Source organism: Symsagittifera roscoffensis, chromosome 6 (assembly GCF_963678635.1).
Source record: "Symsagittifera roscoffensis chromosome 6, txSymRosc1.1, whole genome shotgun sequence".
Classification (NCBI taxonomy): Eukaryota; Metazoa; Xenacoelomorpha; order Acoela; family Convolutidae; genus Symsagittifera; species Symsagittifera roscoffensis.
The window spans coordinates 26,626,636-26,649,773 of NC_087067.1; the positions used below are offsets into that span (position 1 = coordinate 26,626,636).

Here is a 23,138-nt window from a genome sequence, read left to right on the forward strand (position 1 = left end):
CCTCTCCTAAACAAAAATACACACACTTCAAGAAATACAGACGTCTTCAGCTGCCCCGCTTCACTCTACCTCTTCTAAAGAATCCGCCCTTGTAAAAAAATAACTAAATCAACGGTTAAGCATAAACAATTTATGTGCCTTTGAGATGGATATGGAGTAATTAATTGTAAATCTAAAAAACGGCAATCAATTTTACATATTAAAGCAAATTTTTGGAGTTTCAACGCGTTTATTTAAGTTTTGTATCTTAGAAAGACTAGATGTGTAATATAATACAAAGCAGACAATGCCGCTCTGATTTTGAAAAACTTCAGAGCCGACGATTTTTCAGAATATTAATTTAATCGTTAGGGGCTATCAGTCGGTATGGGGGGAGGTGGGATGGTTTAGGTTGTTGCTACTTTCATGGCTGAATCAGCGAACTATTTCAACCAATCAGAGTCTTTTGAACAGTCCGCAACTGGCTATTTTTCTTAATTTATTGATATTTCAAAACTACTGAACAATCTTAAGGAGGAATCCCTCATGGCAGAGGGACTGCCGAATTCCCGAAAATGATCCCAGCCAATCAAGTTTATTTACTCAAAATTTTCGCGCATTTGGTCTATCTGTCATCATAACAGCCTCATGACACGAGACATCCCCATCTCTTTGCCATAGTAAAAAAGTGCTGGTGTGAATGTACTCACGGCCTTGTCCTTGAGGAACTGCATGACCTTGAGATCCAGGGCCCTGTCCTGTTCGAGGGCCTTCTCCCGCTGCTGCTTCTGCATCTCATTCTCCTCCAGCAACTCCTTCGCAATCTCTTTCTGTTCACGCTTCTTAGCCAGCAGACCCTGCATACAAAATACACATATACAGATGAGACGAATAAGCTGCACTTGGCATCCACAAAACAAAGAAGAAACGATGGCCTTAAGTTTAGCCTTAAGTTAGAGTAGTCATGTCCTGACCTTGATGTCCTCCTCCTCCATGGCCTCCTGTTTCTTCCTCATGGCCCTCGCCTCCTGATCCTTGGCCTCTTCCATCAGAATACTGGCCTCTTCCCTGGCAGCCATCTGATCCCTAACTACTCCAGCCGCCCTGATAACAACAACACAGAAACAGTCACCTTCAGGGTAAGCAATGGTGAAGTGGTGAATGTCTACGCTTTTCTAGCGAGAGGTCGGCATTTCGAGGCCCGTCATATTCTTTCTCCTTCCTAGAGGGTGCGGCAACATTGCGACACAAGGGAGTTGTCTTTGTATAACTGAACAGCTTGTAAATGAGTACTTTTTCTTCTAGATAAACCAACGTAACTAGTCGGATTGAACTGTCTTCAACTAATTGTGACAAAAAATCCGCAAGATGTTAGAGAACATTTAATGCCAAAATTTAATGCTTTACATATAAAATGGTGTGGTATGTCATTTGAAAATGAAATAATTGAATAAAATTTTTCGAAAGTGGGAGCAAAAAAAAACGAAATAGACATCTCACTCTAGTTGTTTTTGTTTCTTGATGAGTTCGTATTCCTCCTGCAGTTTGATCTGTCTCTGTCGCTCGTGTTCCATCATGGCATCCAGTCTCTTCTCCTCCTCTGTCAGCTCACGCCCGATCACGTCCTTCTCTAGGATCTGGGCATCCCTAAAATCAAATCACATCCATCACGCAATATGATTCTATATACATCAAGATTATATACTGTATGACATGTATACTAATTGAGACGTCACATATCAAATCAGACATCGCAGATCAACTGCACAATCTCTCATAATCGACTTCTGACCCAGCTACAACTGGAGGTTGTATATTTGTTGTATATTTTTTTATAAAGTATTGTAATGTGATGCGGGAGGAAATGCGTAACTTTCCTAAATTCAAAAATAGACTTGACCTAAAACCATAGTGAATGCTCTTCTAATGCAAGTAATTAGCCGCTAATAATTCGATTAGGTCATGCCACTAATAAAAAAAAACAGTGAAAAAGTTTATTTAGGGAAGATTAAGCAGCTTATTGTTTTGACTGAAGAATTCTCATCACTCGTTTCAGAAAAGAGTGAAAAAATTTTGAGCATTTTAGGTCATAATATTGGTTTAGGTTAGAGGGCATAGCCGTTTGCCCAGAGAAGATACGGCCTGAATTTATTATACCCGTAATTTTAATTTTGGCAGAAAATTTTTTGATAAAAACTAAAGTTTTAAAAAACGGTCGAAACTTCAAAAAACGTCTTTTGCAAGTCCAAAACCCGTTTTGTTCCGACTTTCAAGAAAGTGAGGAATATATAACCTTGGAAGGGTTCTTTGGGAGCTCAATTTTTGGACCTACGTTGTGCACATAGACCCCGCGACTGTCTGTTCAAGCTGAAACGAGTGTATCAAAACTGCTCATTTGATACTTTAATGCTGAAAGTGTAACGCCAATTGCTTACGCTTGATAAACTATCCCCCACTGCAAAAATGTTGCAATATGAATTTAATTGAGGCAAGCTAATTGGCCCCGCACTGAAGTTTCTCGGATAAAAATAGATTATATTGAGAAAATGTTGCGGAAAATGTTGCCATTATAATCGATTATGTGTAACCAATTTAAGCAACATTTTCTATTATAATAGAAAGAAAATAGATTATTTTCATCAAGAATATATTGCCTTGTAATTCCACTAAAATGTATTTTTATCTCCACATAATCTCAATAAAATCATTTTTTTTTTCGCCCTGAAATCGCCATAAAATCGCAATAAAATCTATTGTATTCGCCATAAAACTGCCAAAAATTGCAACAAAAACTAAAGGGTAGGGTAAACTGGGGTGGGGGAGTGTAAACTGGGGGGGGGGGCATAACTGGGGGATGGGTAAACAAACCGGGGGGGGGGAAGTGGTAAACTGGGGGGAGGGTAAATAGTGGGGGGCGTAAATTGGGGAGGGGGGGGGGATGGGGGGGGGGTAGTAATAAACTGGTGGGGTAGTGAACTGGGGGGTTAACTGAGGGTGTGTTTAAACTGGGGGGGGGGGGTTTGTGGTAAGAAAAACAGTAAAATGAAGTGTTAAACTGCGATGAATTTAAAAGCAGAGAGCAAAAAGTATAGAAATTTTGTTCTGAAATGTAACATTTTATGACACGTAATACGTAGCAACTGCACTAAACAGGAAATAAGATAACTTTAAATAAATTGTAATTTTCATGAACAACCCCTCGAAAAAATCCATTTTAATTGATTAAAATTGATTATAATGGATTATATTGACAAAAAAATATTAGGATTATAATCCATTTTTAATGGATTATAATAGATTATTTTGTCATTTTATTGCGGACCATATTATGACAATAAAATCGATTATGATCCATGGGCACTCGGTGCGGGAATCTCTTATAATCTATTATAATTCCAATGTAATCGACATAAAATCAGAGTTTTTAATGGATTTTTTTTCCATATAATCGATTATTCTACTCTGCGACCTCAAAATCACCAGATTATTGATCATTAAAAGAACAATTTTTGGTTCGACCACAAAATCGCCAGATAATAGATAATTATCGGAGAAACTTCGGTGCGGGGCCTCAGTAACTTCATATACGAATCAAATTTCAACACTTAACGTTTGATATAATTAGCTTAGAAATAGTTAAAGGCCATGTTTGCCCTGCTACGAGCAGTTTTTGTCTACTTTTATGAGGACATAGCCATTTATGCAGAGAAAACTCCTAGTAACCGTTACTTCGATTGAACCCTAGATTAAATTCCAGATTTAGGAGGATGTCTCTCGGAAAAAAATCAAAAAGTTCCGAAACGTCAAAATGTCAAAAACTGAAATCTTGTTTGGCTAGGAAAAATGTTTTAAGTGAAACCTAGGAAAGAAAATTACGGACCAAAACTCGGAAGCCGGAACAAAAGTCAAGTAGTATTCAAATACTGAGACGAAAAAAGAGCTGAAGCAGAAAAATTGGTAAGACTTTCAAAAAAGCAGAGTTTTTTAAATAAAATCCAGTTTTAATGTACTTGCTATTCGCAAAAGCAAAAAAGATATATATTATAAATGCCAACAGGCTGTGAATAAAAGCCAATCATAAAAATACAAATTCAACAAGGATAGCTGGTTACTGTGGAAGTAGCACAGAATGTTCCGACCACAGTCTTAAAAAATACAAAATTGTTTTCTCAAATTGGTGTCGTTTTTTTCTGCATGTTGCGAAAAAAAAATTTGAACGAAAAAATAAAACTCAGGCATATTTGAGATTCATAATAAAAATAGATCAATTAGAAAACACTTTTTGAAGAAAAATGACTAGGAAAACGAAAAAAAAAGATTAAAAAAACATCCAAAATTTCGAAAACTTTTGCGGAAACTTTTTCGAATTTTCGAGTTTTTGATTCTCAAAAATGCGCTTAGCAACTCCAAAAACGACTTTTACTTGAGTAAAATTAAGCTTTCACGGCTTGAATTAAATTTAAATAAGCCATTGCACTTACTATCTTACAATTAGATCGAAATTGGGCCAAAAATCAAAAATTTCAAACCGGTCTTTCTCGACAAAGTAAAAACTTTTTCAAATTTTTTAATGTGGTTCGAATCACGACTGAAAAGGCTTTAATATGACATGTCACTTAAGCTTGTGCGATGACTATTTGTGATAGCTGATTTTACGTGGAAAACATAAAAAAACTAAAACACTCGAATCCAAAGTTCCTCCCCATTTTCAATGGTTTGAACAATAAGTGTAGACTTTGGATATAATTTAGGACATCCAGTTCAATTTTCGGCGCCAAATAGCTTAGTTTTGAGGTCTAAGCGAGCGCCAAAAAAACGCAATGCGGCACAAAAAATTGATCAAAATAGGATCCTTATAGTGGTTTGGGAGATATCAGAATATCAATTTGGTATTTGGTCTGAAATTATTTTGGAAACCATTCGGAAAGTACCAATATCGTTCAAATAGAAGTCTTTGTTTCTGTTTTTATAAGTATCAAAGTTTGACACCAACTAAAAAGCTCGAACAGACAGGGTTCTTAAAAAAAACAGAAAGAATTACTCTTTAATGTTCTTTTGAATCAATTCTTTGTTCCTATACATTTTGTTACGTAATATAACTTTCACTTCTTTTAATCTATTATAACTCTCTATACCTGATGGCATGGCATTTGGAGTTGAGTATGAGTTCGTTGAGCAGTTTGATCTCGTCCGTCTGTTCGTCTCTCAACTCCTGAGCCTTCGTGAGCAGATGTTCCCTCTGCTGCTTAACTTCCTCCTCCAAATCAGACAGCTTCTCATTCTTCTTCCTCTTCAAGTCCTCTTCCGCCAACATCTGCTTGCGCTTCGATGCCTCCATCTGAACAGTTTTAGTTTAGCCAATCACATTGCTGAATTTATTTGCAATTTCCAAATTTCAGCCAATCAGATCGAAGAATTTTTGCTACAGCTTCTAAATTTAAGCTAATCAGAGCTTGAATAATTTTGTTTCAATTTCAAATTTCAGTTTCAATTTCAATCAGGTTGAAGCATTTTGGATCATTTCTCAAATTTAAGCCAATCAGCTTGAAGCTTTTTGTTGAAATTTTCAAATTTCAGCCAATCAGACAAGCATTTTGTTGCAATATCCATATTACCGGGAAAAAAAACATGTTTGACCGTACACGTATAACAGAAGAGAGCTCAAACAGGTGTAAAGTTTGCTTAGATTTTGGCATCAGGTATGGATGTAGGATTACCTCCGGGGATTTCACCAATAACATTGCAGCATTTATTTGCGATTTCCAAAATTCAGCATATCACATGGAAGAATTTTCGTTGCAAGTTCCAAATTTTAGCCAATCAGGTTAAAGCATTTTGTTTTAAGTTTCAAATTTGAATTCAGCCTATCAGATGGAAGAATTTTTTTTTCAACTTCCAAATTTTAGCCAATCAGGTTGAAGCATTTCGTTTCAAGTTCATCGAATTGATTTTCCAAACTCTCAAAAACACTAAACACTTTTTACTCTGCAAAAACATTCTGAGCCACCCGCGGTTTTCACCATTAAGTTCACGTATCGAGAAGTTTGGCTCCCGTTTTCCTCGCTCTTAACCGAATATGATGTAATGAGTAATTTTACAAGGTGATGAATGGGAACAAATTCGTTCGGAATAGTTAAATTAGTCAGCATAGCATGTTAATATTCATTGTTAATATTCAAGTTGGACAATATAAGCAAAAGTTGGAGGGGAGGGGGGTGAAGAGCCTAGCTAATTAATGTTACCTCCTGGAACTCCTTGTCCTCTTTGATGGCTCTAAGTTGAGCCTCTCTCTCCTCCTTACTTAGCACCTTACTGGCCCTCTTGATCCGGTCGAACTCTCCTCTCGGCAGCACAATCGTCTCGCCTGACGGGTCCTCCCGCGGAACACTACACGGCACAAATGCTGCATATTAGATCTTATTTGAACAAGTTAAATGAAAAGAAAACATGCAGAAAATATCAACATAATGTTTTATGTGGAGAGAACAAAACGAAAAGCAAAAAACAAACGTAAGAAATTGTTTACATAAAACATATTTGAGCAATTAACTTTTAAGACTTTGAAATTTTGCAAGACAAACTACCTGACTTTCATTAATTATTTTCTACTATTGAAGCAACAAAAATGATTGCAAACAAACCGATAAAATATAAACCGAATAGAATTAAGCCGAAGGAAGTGGACAAAAAGAAAAAAAGGAGATAAGGCTAATGGTTTTGTAAATAACAAAAGTAAATCACAAACACTTGCATCTATGACAAAAATTGCTGGCCGTTAAGAAAAAAATTACAATGCGGGAATTAATCCGAAAAAACAAGAGAATTCAATTCGTTTTTTCCCGGAAACTTTCGTATAATTTCATACATTATGAAAAAAGCAGGGTCCGCCCAGGCCACGAACCCTAGCCTTCGGGTACATGGAAAACCGCTTTACCTTGAGGTCAAGTGAGAAGCATTGTCAAAAACACTAAGATTCTCTAGAAATAATTTCAACTTCAACTTCAGATGCAAGAAAAGTTGTTTACGGGAAAAAAATTTCTTTCCTTATTACAAAACATTTGCTTTCGCAAGTGTAATCAAATATTCGAACAAGAAGCAAAGCAACATTTCCACTCGATTTGAAGATAATAGTCAGCATTGCAATAAATCAAACAAGACTGCTCCTATCAGGACAAAAACCCTGACTTTCAGACTCCTCTTCAATTCTGTTTTCGATAAAGTTTCCTAGATAAAAAATAAAAAGTGCTGACAACACGCTACGCAATTTACAGAGTGATATTTATAGTTACTAAGTTTCCCAGATAAAAAATAAAAAGTGCTGACAACACGCTACGCAATTTACAGAGTGATATGTTTAGCCATTACTAGCGTTTCAAAACCCCTGCCTCAATAAACTTTAGAACGATTTCTGAACTGGCTCAAATCATCGCTGTAAAGCGCGTTGTTTAATCCAAATTTGAAAAATGATTGTCGATTTACAAGCACCAGCATTTTACAAAAGATGATTACAGTGGAAATACCGTTTTAATTTTGAGCTGAAGGACGTCACAGTTTTTGAAAAGCTTATAAGTTTTTTGTAGTTTTCTAAAAATGTTCGGAAAAAAATCACACCGACTTTTAATATTCTTTCACTTTCTTCAGAAATTGAAACAAAACTATAAATGAACTTTCATCTAAAAAATAGAAAAACCAAGAAAACAAAAATATTCTCATCGAACAGCAGCCCTAAGTATTTTGAGTACTTTTTACGAAGTCTGAGCTAGCTTTCAATGAATAATTGAGGTTCCATTCTGATTTCTATTCCTCACATAAAATGTGTCAAACCATTCGCGCCTAGCTATGCATCGTTTTCGCCAAATATTTTGCCTCATTTTTTTTTGAAACATGTTTGAAGCCACATATATACTCGAAGAAATCTGGAAAAACAGTTAGCAATACTTGGCACCTTTTAAACCCCCCAAAGAAAAAGTGACAGAATGTGAGTTTTTCTAAACTTAAGATCAAGGCATTGACAGATCAGATTTCATTGCAAAATTTTTGTTAAAACTGTTTTATATGAATCGAAATTCTTTTGAACAGAAAAATTAAGACGGAGCTCGAAACTTTTTAATGTTCCGTCTTTCGAGGAAATGTAAAATATTTTTGCTCGGAAGTTTTTTTTTCAGTAAATTTTCAATAACAAAATAATAGGTTTTGCCAAAAAATGTATTATTTGTCGATTATTTTGGTAAAGTTCTGAGGTTTTGAAAATTGCCAATTTGGCCATACTCCTTATATTGATGCGCGCTGTGAAAAATTTAATTATAAAGCTGAGTTTTTTTGTGCGTGGAAAAGGATGAAACACTGCAAATTGGTTCCAAAATGAATTCAGGCGAGCTAATCGGTTTTATTACCTTCGTTCGTACGACTCGAGTTTTTACATTTGATGTTTGATATTGTCCAAAACTTATAGTTTTTTAATATACTCTCTACCAAAAGCTAATCAATACCAATAAGTTGTTTGCCCTTATATAGGAGCAGTCTTGTTTTTCTTGAAATGTAAATAATTAATGCGCGCTGTAAGTAGTTTTTTGCATTTTCTCAAATTTTTTGCTTCATTTTTAAATTATTTTTAATTTCTCATTAAAAACGAAAAAAAAAATCTATTACATGTTACACGTTTGATTCACAATACAGTTTTCTGCTGCAAGTTTGTACGAATTTTGTGGAATATTTTATGAACGTTTTTTTTTCATGTTTTGCCGTGTTGAAGTAGGCTGAGTTAGGTTTACCCATACGTTCAAAATACAACAAAAATGGCCCATTGGCCAAACAATTTTTGTTACTATAATTTTTGAGACCGGAAAACTAAATAAAAAGATGTTTGTGATCATAGTTCATGCATGTCATAAAGACTGCGTGAACGAAAATTAGGAACTTATAAAATCTAAGTGGGTGGGAGAGGTGAAAGGTAAAAGAATCTAGTCGATTGAGATACGAGCAGTCTTGTTGCATATTTCGACTGATAGCTGATGGAAAATATGGGCTTGCATTTGCTGTCAGGACCAGATTATGCGCAAAAATTTGAGCGGTTTGAGTCTTTGCTTTATCTAATTACGATTGAACCTCTCGAATCTTGCATCAAAAATCTCGACTGGGGCTTACATGAGTTTTCGGATGAGGTCTTTTGTGATCACTTGTATCTGTTCGGGTTTCTTTGACTTGCCGGGTGCCGAGTGTCTCTGCCCTCGACAATCATCCACAATTGCTGCAGCTCCACTGCTGCTTTTCTATCAACACGAATTTATTTTTTCTTTCAAAATAAGGAGATAAATTGCAGATTCAGAAGTGTTGATCAATGTCAATCACTTCGTTTTGATACACAATCAATGATTGAAATCAGTAGCGGAGTTTGACTAGAAGGGAGGGCGGAAGCCCCTTGCGACAGAGATTTGACAACCTGACCACCCTCCTAAAGGTCTCCCTTTTGGTACTAATTTAAGGCATCAATTTTTGGCTGACCGATCTCAACTGTTTTAAGGCGCATTCGGCGTCAATAAATATTAATTTTGAGGGAGACCGCGCACCAAAAAAAGCAATTTTTGAGCTAAAGCTTTCGAAGAAGTGCTTCAAAACGTCTTTTTGTGATCTTCATTGACACTTACAATTAACAAATTTAAAAATTCTTAATATGATGATTCTTAAACTGACCTGTTTTGTAGTGTTCTTTCCGAACAGCATGTCGTCAACTCGGGACTCTCGCGACACTGTCTTGTAAACGGGGCCCCTCCCCCTACTCCCCGCAGCACTAGAGGCACTGTAGCTCATCACACTGCCCGGCTAAAACCAGACCCAGATCTTGCATTTTCTCAAGGGGCGGATTTTCAAAAAAATACTTTCAACTTTTGTCGTTTTTTGAGCCTAAAACCACCATTTTTTGGCCGCTTTGATTTTGTATGTCACCATAAGCTGTTTAAACAATATTAATAAAAATTCTATGATAAATTTTTCAATTTTTTTTTTCACGGAATAAGTTGGAATAAGTTGGGAGGGCGGAAGCCCCTTGTGACAGCGATTTGACCTCCTGGCCACCCTAACACGAGTTTTGTTCTGAAGATTACCACTTTCAAAGTGATCAAAGAGTTTTTGCTTGTTCCTTTTTGATCATCTTAATGGGTTAGTTGTTTTTCTCGTTGAATTAACTGAACCTAATTGTATTGGTTTTATCTAAGTTCAAAACCAGTGTGCTTTGGTTCAATCAATGCTTTGCTTTTGCAGGTGCATTTTCAAATTTGAAAAAAAATCCAATGTTCAGAATTCCTTCAAAATTACATGTGCTTCAGAAATAGATAATAGGTCATTGAGTGTCAATCATAATACTAAAAAATTTGATTTCAATTCAAGGACACAAAAAACCAAAATGGCGGGAAAACAAATCTGATTTTTTATTCAAGAACAAAATAAAAGTCGATAAAATTAGTTTGAGTTTTTTAAAAAAAATTTTCCTAAATAGTATGCTTTTAAAAATCAAATTGACAATTAAGTAGCTTCTTCTAAATAATTTAGCTACTTGTGGTTATAAATTTATTTTATGTGCTAAGTCACAAAGTGAGGTTTTCGAAAACTTTCATTGGATGTTTCGCCCCCAATTTGTCCTCATAAACTGCATAAACTTTTTTGATTTGCTTTTTGGAGAAAAAAAGGACTAGGTAGGCTTGAATTTGTTTTTTCAATCCATCATCCGCGATAAAACTAAAAGTTTTTATCAGAACTTTTTTGGTGCTTTCCAGTTATAGTTTTCTCAACCTAGTAACAAAACTTTCAAACTCCTTTTTACTCTGATTTTACTATTATGGGGAACGCTACAATTTGCTAGGAGAATGAAAATGAGAAACATCCAAAATTTTATACACCAATGAAATTATCGTTTCGGTATGCAAATGGGATAATAAATTTTATCTGCAATCCTTTTTGTTAAAAATCTGGCGATGTGAAATTGCAGATTAGCACATTGCCATATAATCTAAATGTTCTAGGCAAAGTAATACGCGCTTTGAAAAATTTATTGACGCTAAAAAAACTATATATTTATTGACGCTAAATATCCCGTACTAAAAAAGCACGCAAAATGAATTGAGGCTAACTAATTGGTAACATTATTTCTGATACGACTTGAGTCTAAATACTTACTACTTTCTATTGACTTTTGGGGAAAAAAATCAAACCATTCAAATATTATAGTTTGGGAGTCGGATTACGAGTAGTTTTTCAATTCTTACTTTTAAAAACATGAAAACATTTTATGCTTGTGGTCCAAAATGAGGCCACACGAATTTTTCAGATTGTTAAAAATCTTTCTTATCAAAATTTTCTTTCTAAAAATTTTTGGAGACAAATTACAGGACAATTCACAAACTCTTGCTTCTGTAAACTTATTTTAAAAATGATTCATTTTGGTAAATTATATATGTACAAGTATCAGGAAATGCGTATTCGAGTGTTTGATTTTCCTTTTGGGGGGGGGGGGGGAAATGACGCATCCGTTTTAACTACGGTAGTTTTGTGGGGTAAAGGACTAATTCAACCAAGATATAATCCCTCAGTACAATATACTTTTGGAAAAAAATCGCAATTTGCAATAATTAAACTGCGATACATTGCGTACTTATAACACGCGTAAGCAGCAAATTATTGCGTTCTAAATTGAATTTAGGGCAGCACTTTAATCTTATTATCACAAAACGAGGCGCTAAACACACCTAGTACTTTATGTAGCTTTTTTTTCTCAATTATTTTGTCAAAAATTCATGTTCTGCTCAATTTAAACAGTAAAAACAAAACAGAATCGGTTTTAAATTCACGAAATATGGTCGAAATATTGTGACTAAATTAAACGTATCAAGCCAAAATAGTGGGGTTGATCATGCGCTGATTTATGATTTTTGCTATAAAATCAAATTCAATTCACGCGGTTAACAGAAACTCAATTGCAAACCAATTTTGAACCGATTAAAATATTAGCATTTTATGTTCTGCCAGGTTCGGCTCAAATAGGATTCTCAAATGAAACGACTTAGGTGAGAATCGCACCCACGCCGAACTCCCCGGAACGCACTATGTATACGCTGAGCTATATAGCTGGTATTGCTAAGCAACTATACTGGCTTTATACTATACTTTCAACTTTAATGCTATGTAGCATTAACATCCTCCACCCCCGAAGGAGCGAGAACCGGAACGAGCTTAACGAGCGGCCGAGTGTAGTTTCCGGAAACGGTCCTTAGGTTTGCGGACTGGGAGGTGTTGTCTTTGCCGTAATTTAGCGACATTATGCGTGCTAGTGGGTAGTAGCCCCTAGGGCTAGTGGATTCAACTAACCACACCATATCTCTTGTTTTCAAAGAGTATTCGGGAGGAGAATGCCACTTAACTCTTTCATTGAGTGTAGGGACGTACTCATTTAACCATCGCTGCCAAATTGCGTTTGCGTACGACTGCGCACGGGCATAGCGTTTAGAGTGAGAATAGTTTTCATTCGACCCTAGAGACGGAAACGTTAAACTGTGCTGAGCTAAGAGGAAATGATTCGGCGTCAAAACCTCAAGACTATCTGGGTCGTCAGAAACGGGAGTGAGTTGACGGGCGTTTAGTGAAGCTTCAACTAGGCACATGATTGTGTTCAAAATCTCGTCAGTCAACTTTCTTGACCCTAAGATTGCATAAAACACACGCTTACAACTGCGCACCATTCGCACCCATGCTCCACATTGATGTGGTGCACTTGGCGGATTTTACTTCCACTTAATGCCTTTGTGTACGAGCGACAGTGGAGCTTCTGCGTTCCAATTTTTGATGCACAGAAGAAGCTCTTTTTCGGCTCCTACAAAGTTTGTTCCGTTGTCCGACCAAGTTATTGAGGGTGTTCCTCGCCTAGAAATAAAGCGCTCGATAGCCATCACACATGAACTTGTGTCCATGGATGGAACTAACTCAATGTGAATTGCGCGAGTCGTTAAGCAAGTAAATAGAAACCACCAGCGTTTCTTGGAAGATCGACGAATGGTTACATGAAATGGTCCAAAATAATCGACGCCGCAGTTCGAGAACGGTGGCTGGTGGTAACCTAGACGCTCCGCGGGAAGGTCAGACATCATTGGAGTAACGGTTTTCGTTTTCGCTTTCTACAGCACACGCAATGTGTTTCAATAGCTCTTAGTGTAGATCTTAAGCTTAGTACAACAAATTGCTGATGAATGACGGAACGAAGGTATTCGACTGACTGATGTTCGTGCTTAATGTGATAAAAACGGAGAAACAATCGGATTAGGTGATGGCGGCTATCCAAAATTATTGGATGGCCAGTTTCGAATGCGGTTGCAGAGAGACGTTGGATACGGCCGGTAGATCTAATTAAACCGTTCGGCCCGATAAAAGGCGAATACGATGACATACGGCTCGATGTTTTCACATATTTTCCAGCTGCTAAATTGCTAATTGTTTTACTTTCAGCTGGGAATGACTCTAACTGCGAAAGTTGCAAAAGCTTTTCCTCTGAAATGACAAGTTCTGCTGGATCAATTATGGCCTTATCTGGTGATCTGAAATGTCTATGCTTAGGTGAGAATCTTAACATATATGCGACCAGTCGCTTTATCTGAGAGAACGAGCTATACTCTTCCCAAGGGAAGGCAAAGTCAGTCGAAACTGCAGTGCACGGAAAATTGGAAGAGACCTCTAAACCCTCATTTAGATCGTAGACCGGACCATCCAGGCGAATTTTGTCAGTAACTTCCCTATTTGGATTGAAAGGCCAATCAGAAGTTTTCAAAAAGGAAGGGCCGTTTACCCAACTGCTTTGCTTGAGGGAATCAGCAGTAATACCTCTAGTTCCAGTGTCAGCGTGGTTGTCTCCACTCAAAACATGGAACCATTGGTCAATTGATGTTGACTCCAGAATCTCGGCTACTCGGTTGGCTACAAAGACGGGCTGTTTGCTTGTCGAGTTCAACCACTGAAGGACTGTTGTGCTGTCAGTCCACGTGAACACTTTGGAAATACTCAGTGTCAGAGCTTTCTCGATATCATCCTTTAGGCGACTAGCAAGAAGCGCAGCCTGAAGCTCCAACTTCGGAATTGAAAGCATCTTCATCGGGGCTACTCTTGCTTTACCGAAGACAAACACTAGTTGACATTTGGAATAGGCGTTTTTCTGAGCTCGAAGGAATGCTACAGAACAGAAAACGTCCAATGAGCTATCACCGAACATGTGCAGCCCAACCTCATCTACTGGGAAGTCAAAATAGCAACGAGGTATTTTGAGCTGCACTAAAACTGGCAAGCCAGAGTTCCATTCAGTGAATCTGCGGCACAACTCAATTGGCAGTGGGTCGTCCCACTGTTGGCCACTCAATCTCCAGATATCTTTCAGTAGCAAACGTGCGCGTACGGTATACGGGGCAACAAGACCTATGGGTTCGAACACGGAGCACACAAAACTAAGGACCGATCGCTGCGTAACAGTGTCTTTGAGTTCGCGGTTGACTCCTCTGCTCACAACTAACGTATCGGTGACGTGGTCCCATTTGAGACCGAGAACATGTGATGCGGTTTCCGGATTAATCGCAGCAGTAATAATTTCCTTACTGTTGTTAGCGCTGGTCTTAGGGGGATTTAGTTTCGAAGACAAATTGGGAACGTTGCTTTTTTTTTTTTTAAGATTAAACCCACCCAACTTAAGCAGTTCAACTAAACTGCGACTTAACATTGAAGCAGTTTCTGGGTTTTTCACAGATCCAAGGTAGTCATCCATGTAAAAGTTGTTTAGCACGGCGTAAGCGGCATCGGGGTAACGATCTTGGTTATCGACCGCTGTTCGGAGAAGAGCATAGTTAGCACATGTCGGAGAATCTTTCGCTCCAAAAATATGCCTTGATCCCTTTCTAGTAAGCCGACCTGCATAAACATGCCTTCGATATCTGCGGAAATTGCGTATTTGTGCTCTCGGAAGCGCATTAAATCAAATAAAAGGTTCTGAAGCAGATCGGGGCCGACGAGAAGGGAGTTATTCAGTGATTTGCCGTGAAACTTAGAACCACCGTTTAAAACGCGCCAAACTTTGCGGGATTTAAGACTGGGTGGTGCGGTACGTACCATTCTCGGTCTGAACGGTCTTTTGAGTCGTGAGGGCTAACCGGGACTACGTAACCCTTCTCGAGATCACTTCGGATATCTGATGCGTATTGAGTTTTCAGGTTTAAATGTTTCTCTAGTAATGTAAACGTTATCGGGAAGATGAATGTTGTCATCAACCTAGAGCATTCCGACAACATAACGGCTGCCATCATGAATCGTGGTAGAGTCAAGAATTTTTTGTGCACGTTTATCAGCCAAGGAACGGGGATCAGCTTGTTTAAACGTGCCATACGACTCTACCATTTCTTCACTTGGACAGCAAGTGCTACGTCTTCACCATTGCACTTGAAAGTGGTGGCTCGAACACCAATTGGTGATGGGAGTGGGCCACTGAGAACCCAGCCAATGGGCATACGGACAGCGACAGGAGTATTTTGATTTCGTCCGTGGAAGTATTCGAGAGGCTTGATTGCATGAAAGACATCCTGCCCTAATATCATCTCAACGTCGGAATAGTTGTAAACAATAGATTTAATTGGCTGCAGATGTGGAAACCTGTCTTGGAGAATGGAAACGTCAATGGTTTCGGAACCAACGCTCAAACTGTCTTTCACAAACGGCGTAACCCTAAACGAGTATTCATGGTGGTCGAATTTGGCAAAAACATTCACTTCGACTTGTTGCGTGGGAACGGATTCCGTCGAATTAAAGCCGTTCACCAGAATATCTAGCTTTTGGCCAGTTAAATTTAAACGCTGTGCTAGGCCCGCCGAGACCCATGAGTGGGTACAACAGGAATCGCACATTACAAGAGCAGTGTTCACGTCTGTGTGTGAACTTATTTCCAATTGAAGCACAGGAAGGAGTCCCGTTAGTTTCTTGTAAGACGGCGAACCGGCTAGGTTCGATAACGAACTTTGCGGCTTATTCCGGTTCGGCGGGGCGGTACTGTTTGAATTTGAATGTCTTGCGTTATTGCTATTGTTTAACTTTTTGTTTGCAGACCTTACGCTGAAAACTTTCTCAGCACCATGCAACAAGACATTATGGGTGCTTTCACAACCAGGCTTAGTGCATTTGCGGGCTTTAGGGCATTTTCGGAACATGTGGTGAGGTTGAAAGCAAGCAAAACACAACCTACTTTGTGCGGAGAATTGAGCTCGTTGAGTTGGGGTATTTTCCTTAAACACAGAACAACTCCAGAGTGGGTGTTTACCCTTGCACTGGAGGCACGGAGCAAAAAATGGTTTTTCAACATTTGAAGCAGCGGCAAACACTTTTGTAGGTGGTTTATGGAAACCAGTCTTTGGAGTCTCCTCAGGTCGTGACTTATTCTGACTCACACGCATAAGTTCATGGGCCTCAGCCTTGTCGCGGAGCCAATCATTAAAATCTAAAACGGTTGGCTGTCTCCAACATTTCTTTACAGAATGGAGAGACCACGACTCTTTCATATTTTGAGGCAATTTTGAAATAACTTGATTCAAAACGGATGTACTCTTCAAGTCGTACTCATATCCTAACGATTTTAAAATAGCGACAAGACTGGATATACAGGAAGCGAAACTGATAATGCTTTCTGAATTGTGCATTTTGAGAGGTGGAAAAATCGAAAGTTTTTCAAGATGAGCTGCCACAATCGTTTGTGGTTGTCCAAATTTCCTCTCTAGCGTTTTCAAAGCGTCCTTGTAGAATACTCCACTGTAAGCGAATTCGGCAATTGCATTCTTCGCTTTGCCTGAAACGAAAGTTTTGATATATATCAGTTTGACATCATCACTTAGAACTTTTGCATCGATTGCACTTTTGAACTGACCAAACCACTCAGGCCACTGCAATGGATTTCCGTCGAAAGAAGACAATTTCCACTCAGGCAAGGGACCTTTCTGGCTCAGTGTCAAGATTTCAGCTAGATCTTGATTAGTGATTGGTTTACTGCCCGAGGACGTAAATGGGCTATATTGTTTGTTCTCATTTGTATAAGGCGCCATCAGCGGTTTTGAATAGATAGCGGCGTCTACAGCTTTAGGATCACCGATATAAAAAGTTGTTCCTCCGCTAGAGAACGGTTGAACATTCGATGGCTGTGTGACATAATATGAGTTAGGGGAAAAGGTGACTGTTGGAGGGTTGAGAGGACCAACATTAGCTGGTAAAAGCGGTTGGTACACAAAATTTGCAGAATTACTTGGTAAAACGGTTTGTTGAGCAATGGGCATTGAGCTCGTCGGGATTTTAGAATGATGAAAACTACTCTGCATCAAAGGGTTGTAGTTGTACAGGTTAGTCAAAAGTAGCTGTTCCTAAGGCTCATACATACTGTTTACATTCGGATTTGGCAAGCTGTCACTTGTATTTGATGTATGAGGGACGTTAACACTCTGTGAGTTTATACACGTGGTTTCGAAATAATTAGCATTTGGATGAGAGTTATTAATCAATGTCAGATTTCTACTGAAAGGCGGTTCAATACTTAAAAATGACAAGAACTCGGAAGCTGGTTCCAGATTGACACTTTGGACTGGCGCCACGGGCTGAACTATCTCCTGAGTTGGGAATTGAGTGTTCACCCAACTTCTTATCCTGTCTTCCTCCGTTTGGTTCTCCTGAACGGCCATTGCCAATTTCGATCTGCTACGACGAAGTTCACAAATTTCAGAGGCGACTTCCAGATTTTCAGCCTCTTCGATAGTTGCTTCGGCTAGCTTTTGACGGCTTTCCTCTACAACCTTATCAAGATCAAGTTGACCCTTCATCGACTGAATCTGGATCTCTTGCTTTTTCAAACGAAGCTTAGCCTCTGCTTGGCGTTCAACTTCCTCGCGTCCAACTTTTGCAAGGGCTGCCTCTTTTCGACGCTCACTCGAAGTCATTGATGCATCCTTAGAACGCTGTGGAAGGGGTTTCTTGGAACGGACGGATTTGCTTGGTGTTGGGATTCGTGCAGTTGCTACCTGGTCCTCTTGATGTTTAATTTGAAAGTAATTTTTAGCTGGACCTAAAACATCGTCATTTTTTGCAGTGATAGATCCTAGGTAAAACTGGAGTTGATTTAAGGTTTCAGCAGCGTTGTTGCTGTGCATAGACAAAGATTTAAGCTCATCAATTTTCTCTATAAATTTTTGTATGCAATTGCTAGATGTTCGTTTCAATTTTAGCTGGTCTATCATTCGCACTTATATATTCCGTAATTTTGGCATGCTAATCGAAAAAATTTGTTTCCAACTCTTTACTGGCAAGATAAATTTTGTTTAGCTTCTGGCCGAAGTCAAGCTCCATTTTAAAATATTTGATTTTAAATAAGAGCAAAAAAAAACAAATAAGTGTCGATTGACGGAATCAAACTAAAATCAATTCCAGTAGCCGCGTCCTATACCGAACGAGAGGATCCTCGCAAGAACCCTACGATTGTCGTTGCCTACGGAACAGAAGGACAACAAACTACAAGATTGAAAGTAAAGAAGAATTTAACTAATGAAAAAAAAAACAAATCATGATTTATAATGACTAACAAATGTTAAATATTCTTCGACTGTTGTCATTTGTCAAATCTTATGCTTATCTGCTTTTCTTTTTCTTTAACTTGGTCGACGATTTTTAACTTTATTGATAAGTTCGGACAAATTGGGGAAATAACGTCGAATGATTCTCAAATTTTTTATTTCTAAAAATGCCGGAGGATCAATTAATTTAAGCTTACGAATTAGTTCTTTGTTGCTAGCTTTTCTTTTTGAGATTAAATGTTTGGTCACATTAATGGTCAATATTCCTGTTTCAACCAAACGTCCATAAATAATGGGGGTATTTTGACGGTGTACGTAAGTAATGGCTGATATTTTGTTTTTATATTCTTTTAAAATTTCAATCATCTTTCTGGTGTAAGTGGGTTATCGTTGTTTGATCTATGCTTGCTCAATGAATTATTTATAAAATCGTGCCAAATTATAAGGTTTTTCTCTATCATACATTTTGGGGAATTGCTTTAAAGATATTGAACAGTCTTTTGCCGGTTATTTGCATTCAAGTTAAAGATTAAACCTGGAACTGCTTCAAAAGTGTCGTCGAGGCGTTATTGTAGAGTTAATGGTAATGTATTTACGGAGTGATGGAGAGAACTCGCAGCAATGTTGAACACCATTGAGAGTGATAAGCGATACGGTTGTTTTAATGGCAATCAATTCAAGGAGTCTGTTGAAGTAAAGTCGTCACATACCAATGAAAAGAAAAAAAATTATCACGATAATAACTTTAAGAACCCTTAGCTGAGGGTTTTGTAAGGTTTTGCTAAGGCTTCGATTCAGTACTATTTAAGTTAACGCGTACGGTTTATCGGTTAATTTCAACGACGTTACGGCGAAACGGTAGTAGTAACTGTCGCGGCGGTATGCGGCCGAAGACGGGGCAAGCCGAGCAAATTTTTAAAGTTTATCCAACGACTGGAGTAAACCGAGGTAGGGATTCACTCAAAAAACTTGCTCGACACGATTGACGGTTTAAACGTTTGAACGGGCGAGACGAAAACGGTGTTTTCCGATTTTGCTCTAAATTCGGGCAAAAAAAAATTTTTTTTTTTTGAAATTTTTTTTTTGCGAAAATTTTTTGAAAATTTTTCTGGATTTTTTTTCACACAATTTTTTGGGTTCAAGACTATCCCGGGGTAATAGGGTACTGGGTATGAACTAGGATTAGGTATCTAGTACGGTCTTAATCGGTTTGCAATTAACAACATTGTATGTAATTTTACAGCAAATTTTGAAAACTAGCATATCCTAATAATGAAAAAAAACTACGAATCATAGCACTCATAGGTCAGGTTATAGCATAATTGGGTTGAGAAATGGACATAAAAAGGTTCGGTCTTACAAGTTTTTTGCAGGGACAAAAAGTTCATCGGATTGTAGACCAAAATCCACAAAAAAACAGGTGTTGAGAAAATGATATCGGCTGAAGGTATTGGCCTTTGGGTTATCGGCCTTCTGGGAATAAATCTCTTCGACTTCAGTGGGTGCCACTAGCATCGTGTTTTGTTTCTGCAGTGTGCGCAATCGGCCAATAGTTGACAACCTGTTGCCTTTACCCCAAACCCTTTCGTATAGTCCAGCTGTGAGGCTGCCTCTAGACTCCTCTCTGATGACAAGCTATTTTTAAATTGCTGGTGGATCAAAACCCCACAGGGGGGGGGGTTCTTTGCCCAAGCTTCAATTGACTCCACTGCCACTGAGCGAGCACCTGCCCGCACGGTGATTAAATGAAGACTCTTCAGCTCTTTTTCATTTTCCCACTTCACTCGTAAAAATATCTTCCCGAGCCGCGGCACCAAAATGTTCTGCTCAATTTAAACAGTAAAAACAAAACAAAATCGGTTTTAAATTCACGAAATATGGTCGAAATATTGTGACTAAATTAAACGTATCAAGACAAAATAGTGGGGTTGATCATGCGCTGATTTATGATTTTTGCTATAAAATCAAATTCAATTCACGAGGTTAACAGAAACTCATTTGCAAACCAATTTTGAACCGATTAAAATATTAGCATTTTATGTTCTGTCAGGTTCGGCTCAAATAGGATTCTCAAATGAAACGACTTAGGTGAGAATCGAACCCACGCCGAACTCCCCGGAACGCACTATGTATACGCTGAGCTATATAGCTGGTATTGCTAAGCAACTATACTGGCTTTATACTATGCTTTCAACTTTAATGCTATGTAGCATTAACAATTCAACAAAAAATAAAGCTTTTTAATTGGCCTTAAGTCCAGTCGCAACATTCAGGGCTTAGCCCCGATATACGAGCACTCTCGTATCCATTACGAATTGATGATTGACTCTATTGAATCCTTTTTGAGTTGATCCCACCATTTAACAGAGGCAAAGCTGTGCTTCGCAAACACTTGCGAGAACACGACCAAAAAGCAGCTCTATAAAGTGCAATAAAAAAATAGAAATAAGCCTTGATTTCGCAAAAACTGGGCCACGTCTAGGATTCAATCTGCGACCTACTGCAACCAAGAGATTTTGAGTTTCACGCATCATCTATACTCAGCCACGCAAGCTTAACAACCGCCTAATACTAGTCACGTATAAGGCAGCAACATTTTAAAAAAAAATTGCCCATGTCATTCAGCAAAATGGCACCAAATACAAATAAACTCAATTTTGCAAGTAATAACTTGGGTTAAAACAAACTGAAGGCTTCCGCACTAACTTTGCATGAAAAAATTGCAAAGCACAAAGCTACATTATGTACAAATAATGCATTTCAAAAAAATTTTGATCTCGAGTTTTCATGATTGTTATGTTGTTTACATCGAATCACTTCCTTCGGTTCTTTTGATAAAATAAAAATGCATCTACTGTGTTAACTTATAGCTATTCGAATTTCAAAGCCCATGCTATGAAAAAATGTAAAATTGCCCCAAAATTGGCACCAATATTTGCGGCTTAGGTTGGAAAAAAAGAAGGTTCGTACAATTACTCTCGCTTCGCAAATGCAGACAAACATCACCATTTTGATGTGAATTTTTCACTACTCTAAATTTTCAGATTCTAACTCGCTTAGCTTAGCCTCATTTAGCTTCTTTCAAATGCAGCTTGGGAAAAAAATACTCAAGAAAAGAGGATAACTTGGGAGAATCAAGATCATCGCATGCTCTGCCGCTAACTTCAAAGAGTTGGATTTCCTCAAAGCCTGTAAACTCGACCTTTCAATTTTAAGTCTTTTATCTATTTATTGTTTTTTTTCATCACTCAGTTTAACTCTCCAAGTTGCCTCAATGTTTCATTTTAAAAAGGGGATTTCAAACAATAACTGGTTCATTTTGTCGTAGGTTGATTTGGTCCTATAAGAAAATTAGTGCTGAGGGATTTTATCAGGTGGGTTTTTATTCCGGGGATTTTTATCCTGGGCGATTTAGTCCGCCAACGAGAACAAAAGCCTTCAGAGGGGTTATTCTGTTGAACAGGCAAAATATAACTGGATTACGAAACGTCAAACTGATCTTAAAAGATTGTCATCCAAACTTTGGGTCAAAATTGGAAACAGCCATCCGTCTTCTTTCCAAATCTCAAGTTGACAAAACATCAGCTTTATGTCAATATGCGACAGATAATTTTACATAACAAAAGCGTTCGTTTGGTTCTACTGGGAAACCTGACACCGTTTAAACTGATTGGTAAATTGTATTTCCAATTTTGTAAAATAAATGCAAAATTTTTCCAAGAACCCCAGCACTAAATATATCGTACAAAGCTCAGATTATTTCGTCTAACTTTGATGAAGATCTTGTTGACTGATATTGTTGATGCTTAACAGGGAGCTATGACCGGCACTACTTTTGGGAACGGTTTCTGCTGGCGCAAAAAAAATGGTACCCACCATTAGCAATTTAATTCTAGTTGTTTTTAATTCATAACCGCGTCAAAAATTTTAGCTGCTTATTTGAATTTCCTCCAAAACCAAAAAATAAGATTGTAAATAATTCGCACTCACCAACCACACCCAACAACAACTCATTTTCACATAGAAAAAAAATGGAAAAAATTTAATTTGTCTTACAATTGCGACTTACCATTTTAATAAGGGTTGAATATTAGGTTGTCTATAACAATCCACCGCTTTCTGTTGAATCTAAAATATTGGTAACACGATAAACACAAGAGAATGAAAGCGTAACTGCAGCTCCAATCTGTAAATAAAGATATTATTCTATTGCGTAAAAAATTGGTACAAAAAACTAACGCATGTCTTTGAATACCATCGAACCACGTGCTAAAATCTTCAAATGATTGTGTATAAGAAAACAAAGCTCACTCGAAATGAAAAACACAGATCGATCACTATTATATTATTGAAAAATGAACGTATGTTATTTGTGATGAATTTTGGTAAAACTACCATCCCCAAAAAACAACCTGGTGGAAAAATGCCGGCTACATGAGTGCTCGAATCTTTTTAACGTGTTAGACGTTTATCTAAATTCGAAACGTGCTTGAAGCTAGAAAAAATGAAAGCTGGCAAATGAAAGTTTGGCAACCAATGGGCTGC

The 23,138-nt window shown here is 37.9% G+C and overlaps 1 protein-coding gene across 1 annotated transcript in view; it reads right to left on the reverse strand.

The window, feature by feature from the left end:
- The window catches only part of LOC134847667 (cilia- and flagella-associated protein 45-like), a gene marked incomplete in the record, with an annotated part of 23,870 nt that extends 1,014 nt beyond the window's left edge, over positions 1–22,856 (reverse strand). Inside the window, 7 exon segments of the mRNA XM_063864830.1 lie at positions 954–1,083; positions 1,480–1,626; positions 5,115–5,317; positions 6,222–6,366; positions 9,124–9,248; positions 9,670–9,798; positions 22,663–22,856. Of these exon segments, the coding sequence (XP_063720900.1) occupies positions 954–1,083; positions 1,480–1,626; positions 5,115–5,317; positions 6,222–6,366; positions 9,124–9,248; positions 9,670–9,798; positions 22,663–22,665 (882 nt within the window).
- Positions 22,857–23,138: the final 282 nt, after the last annotated feature.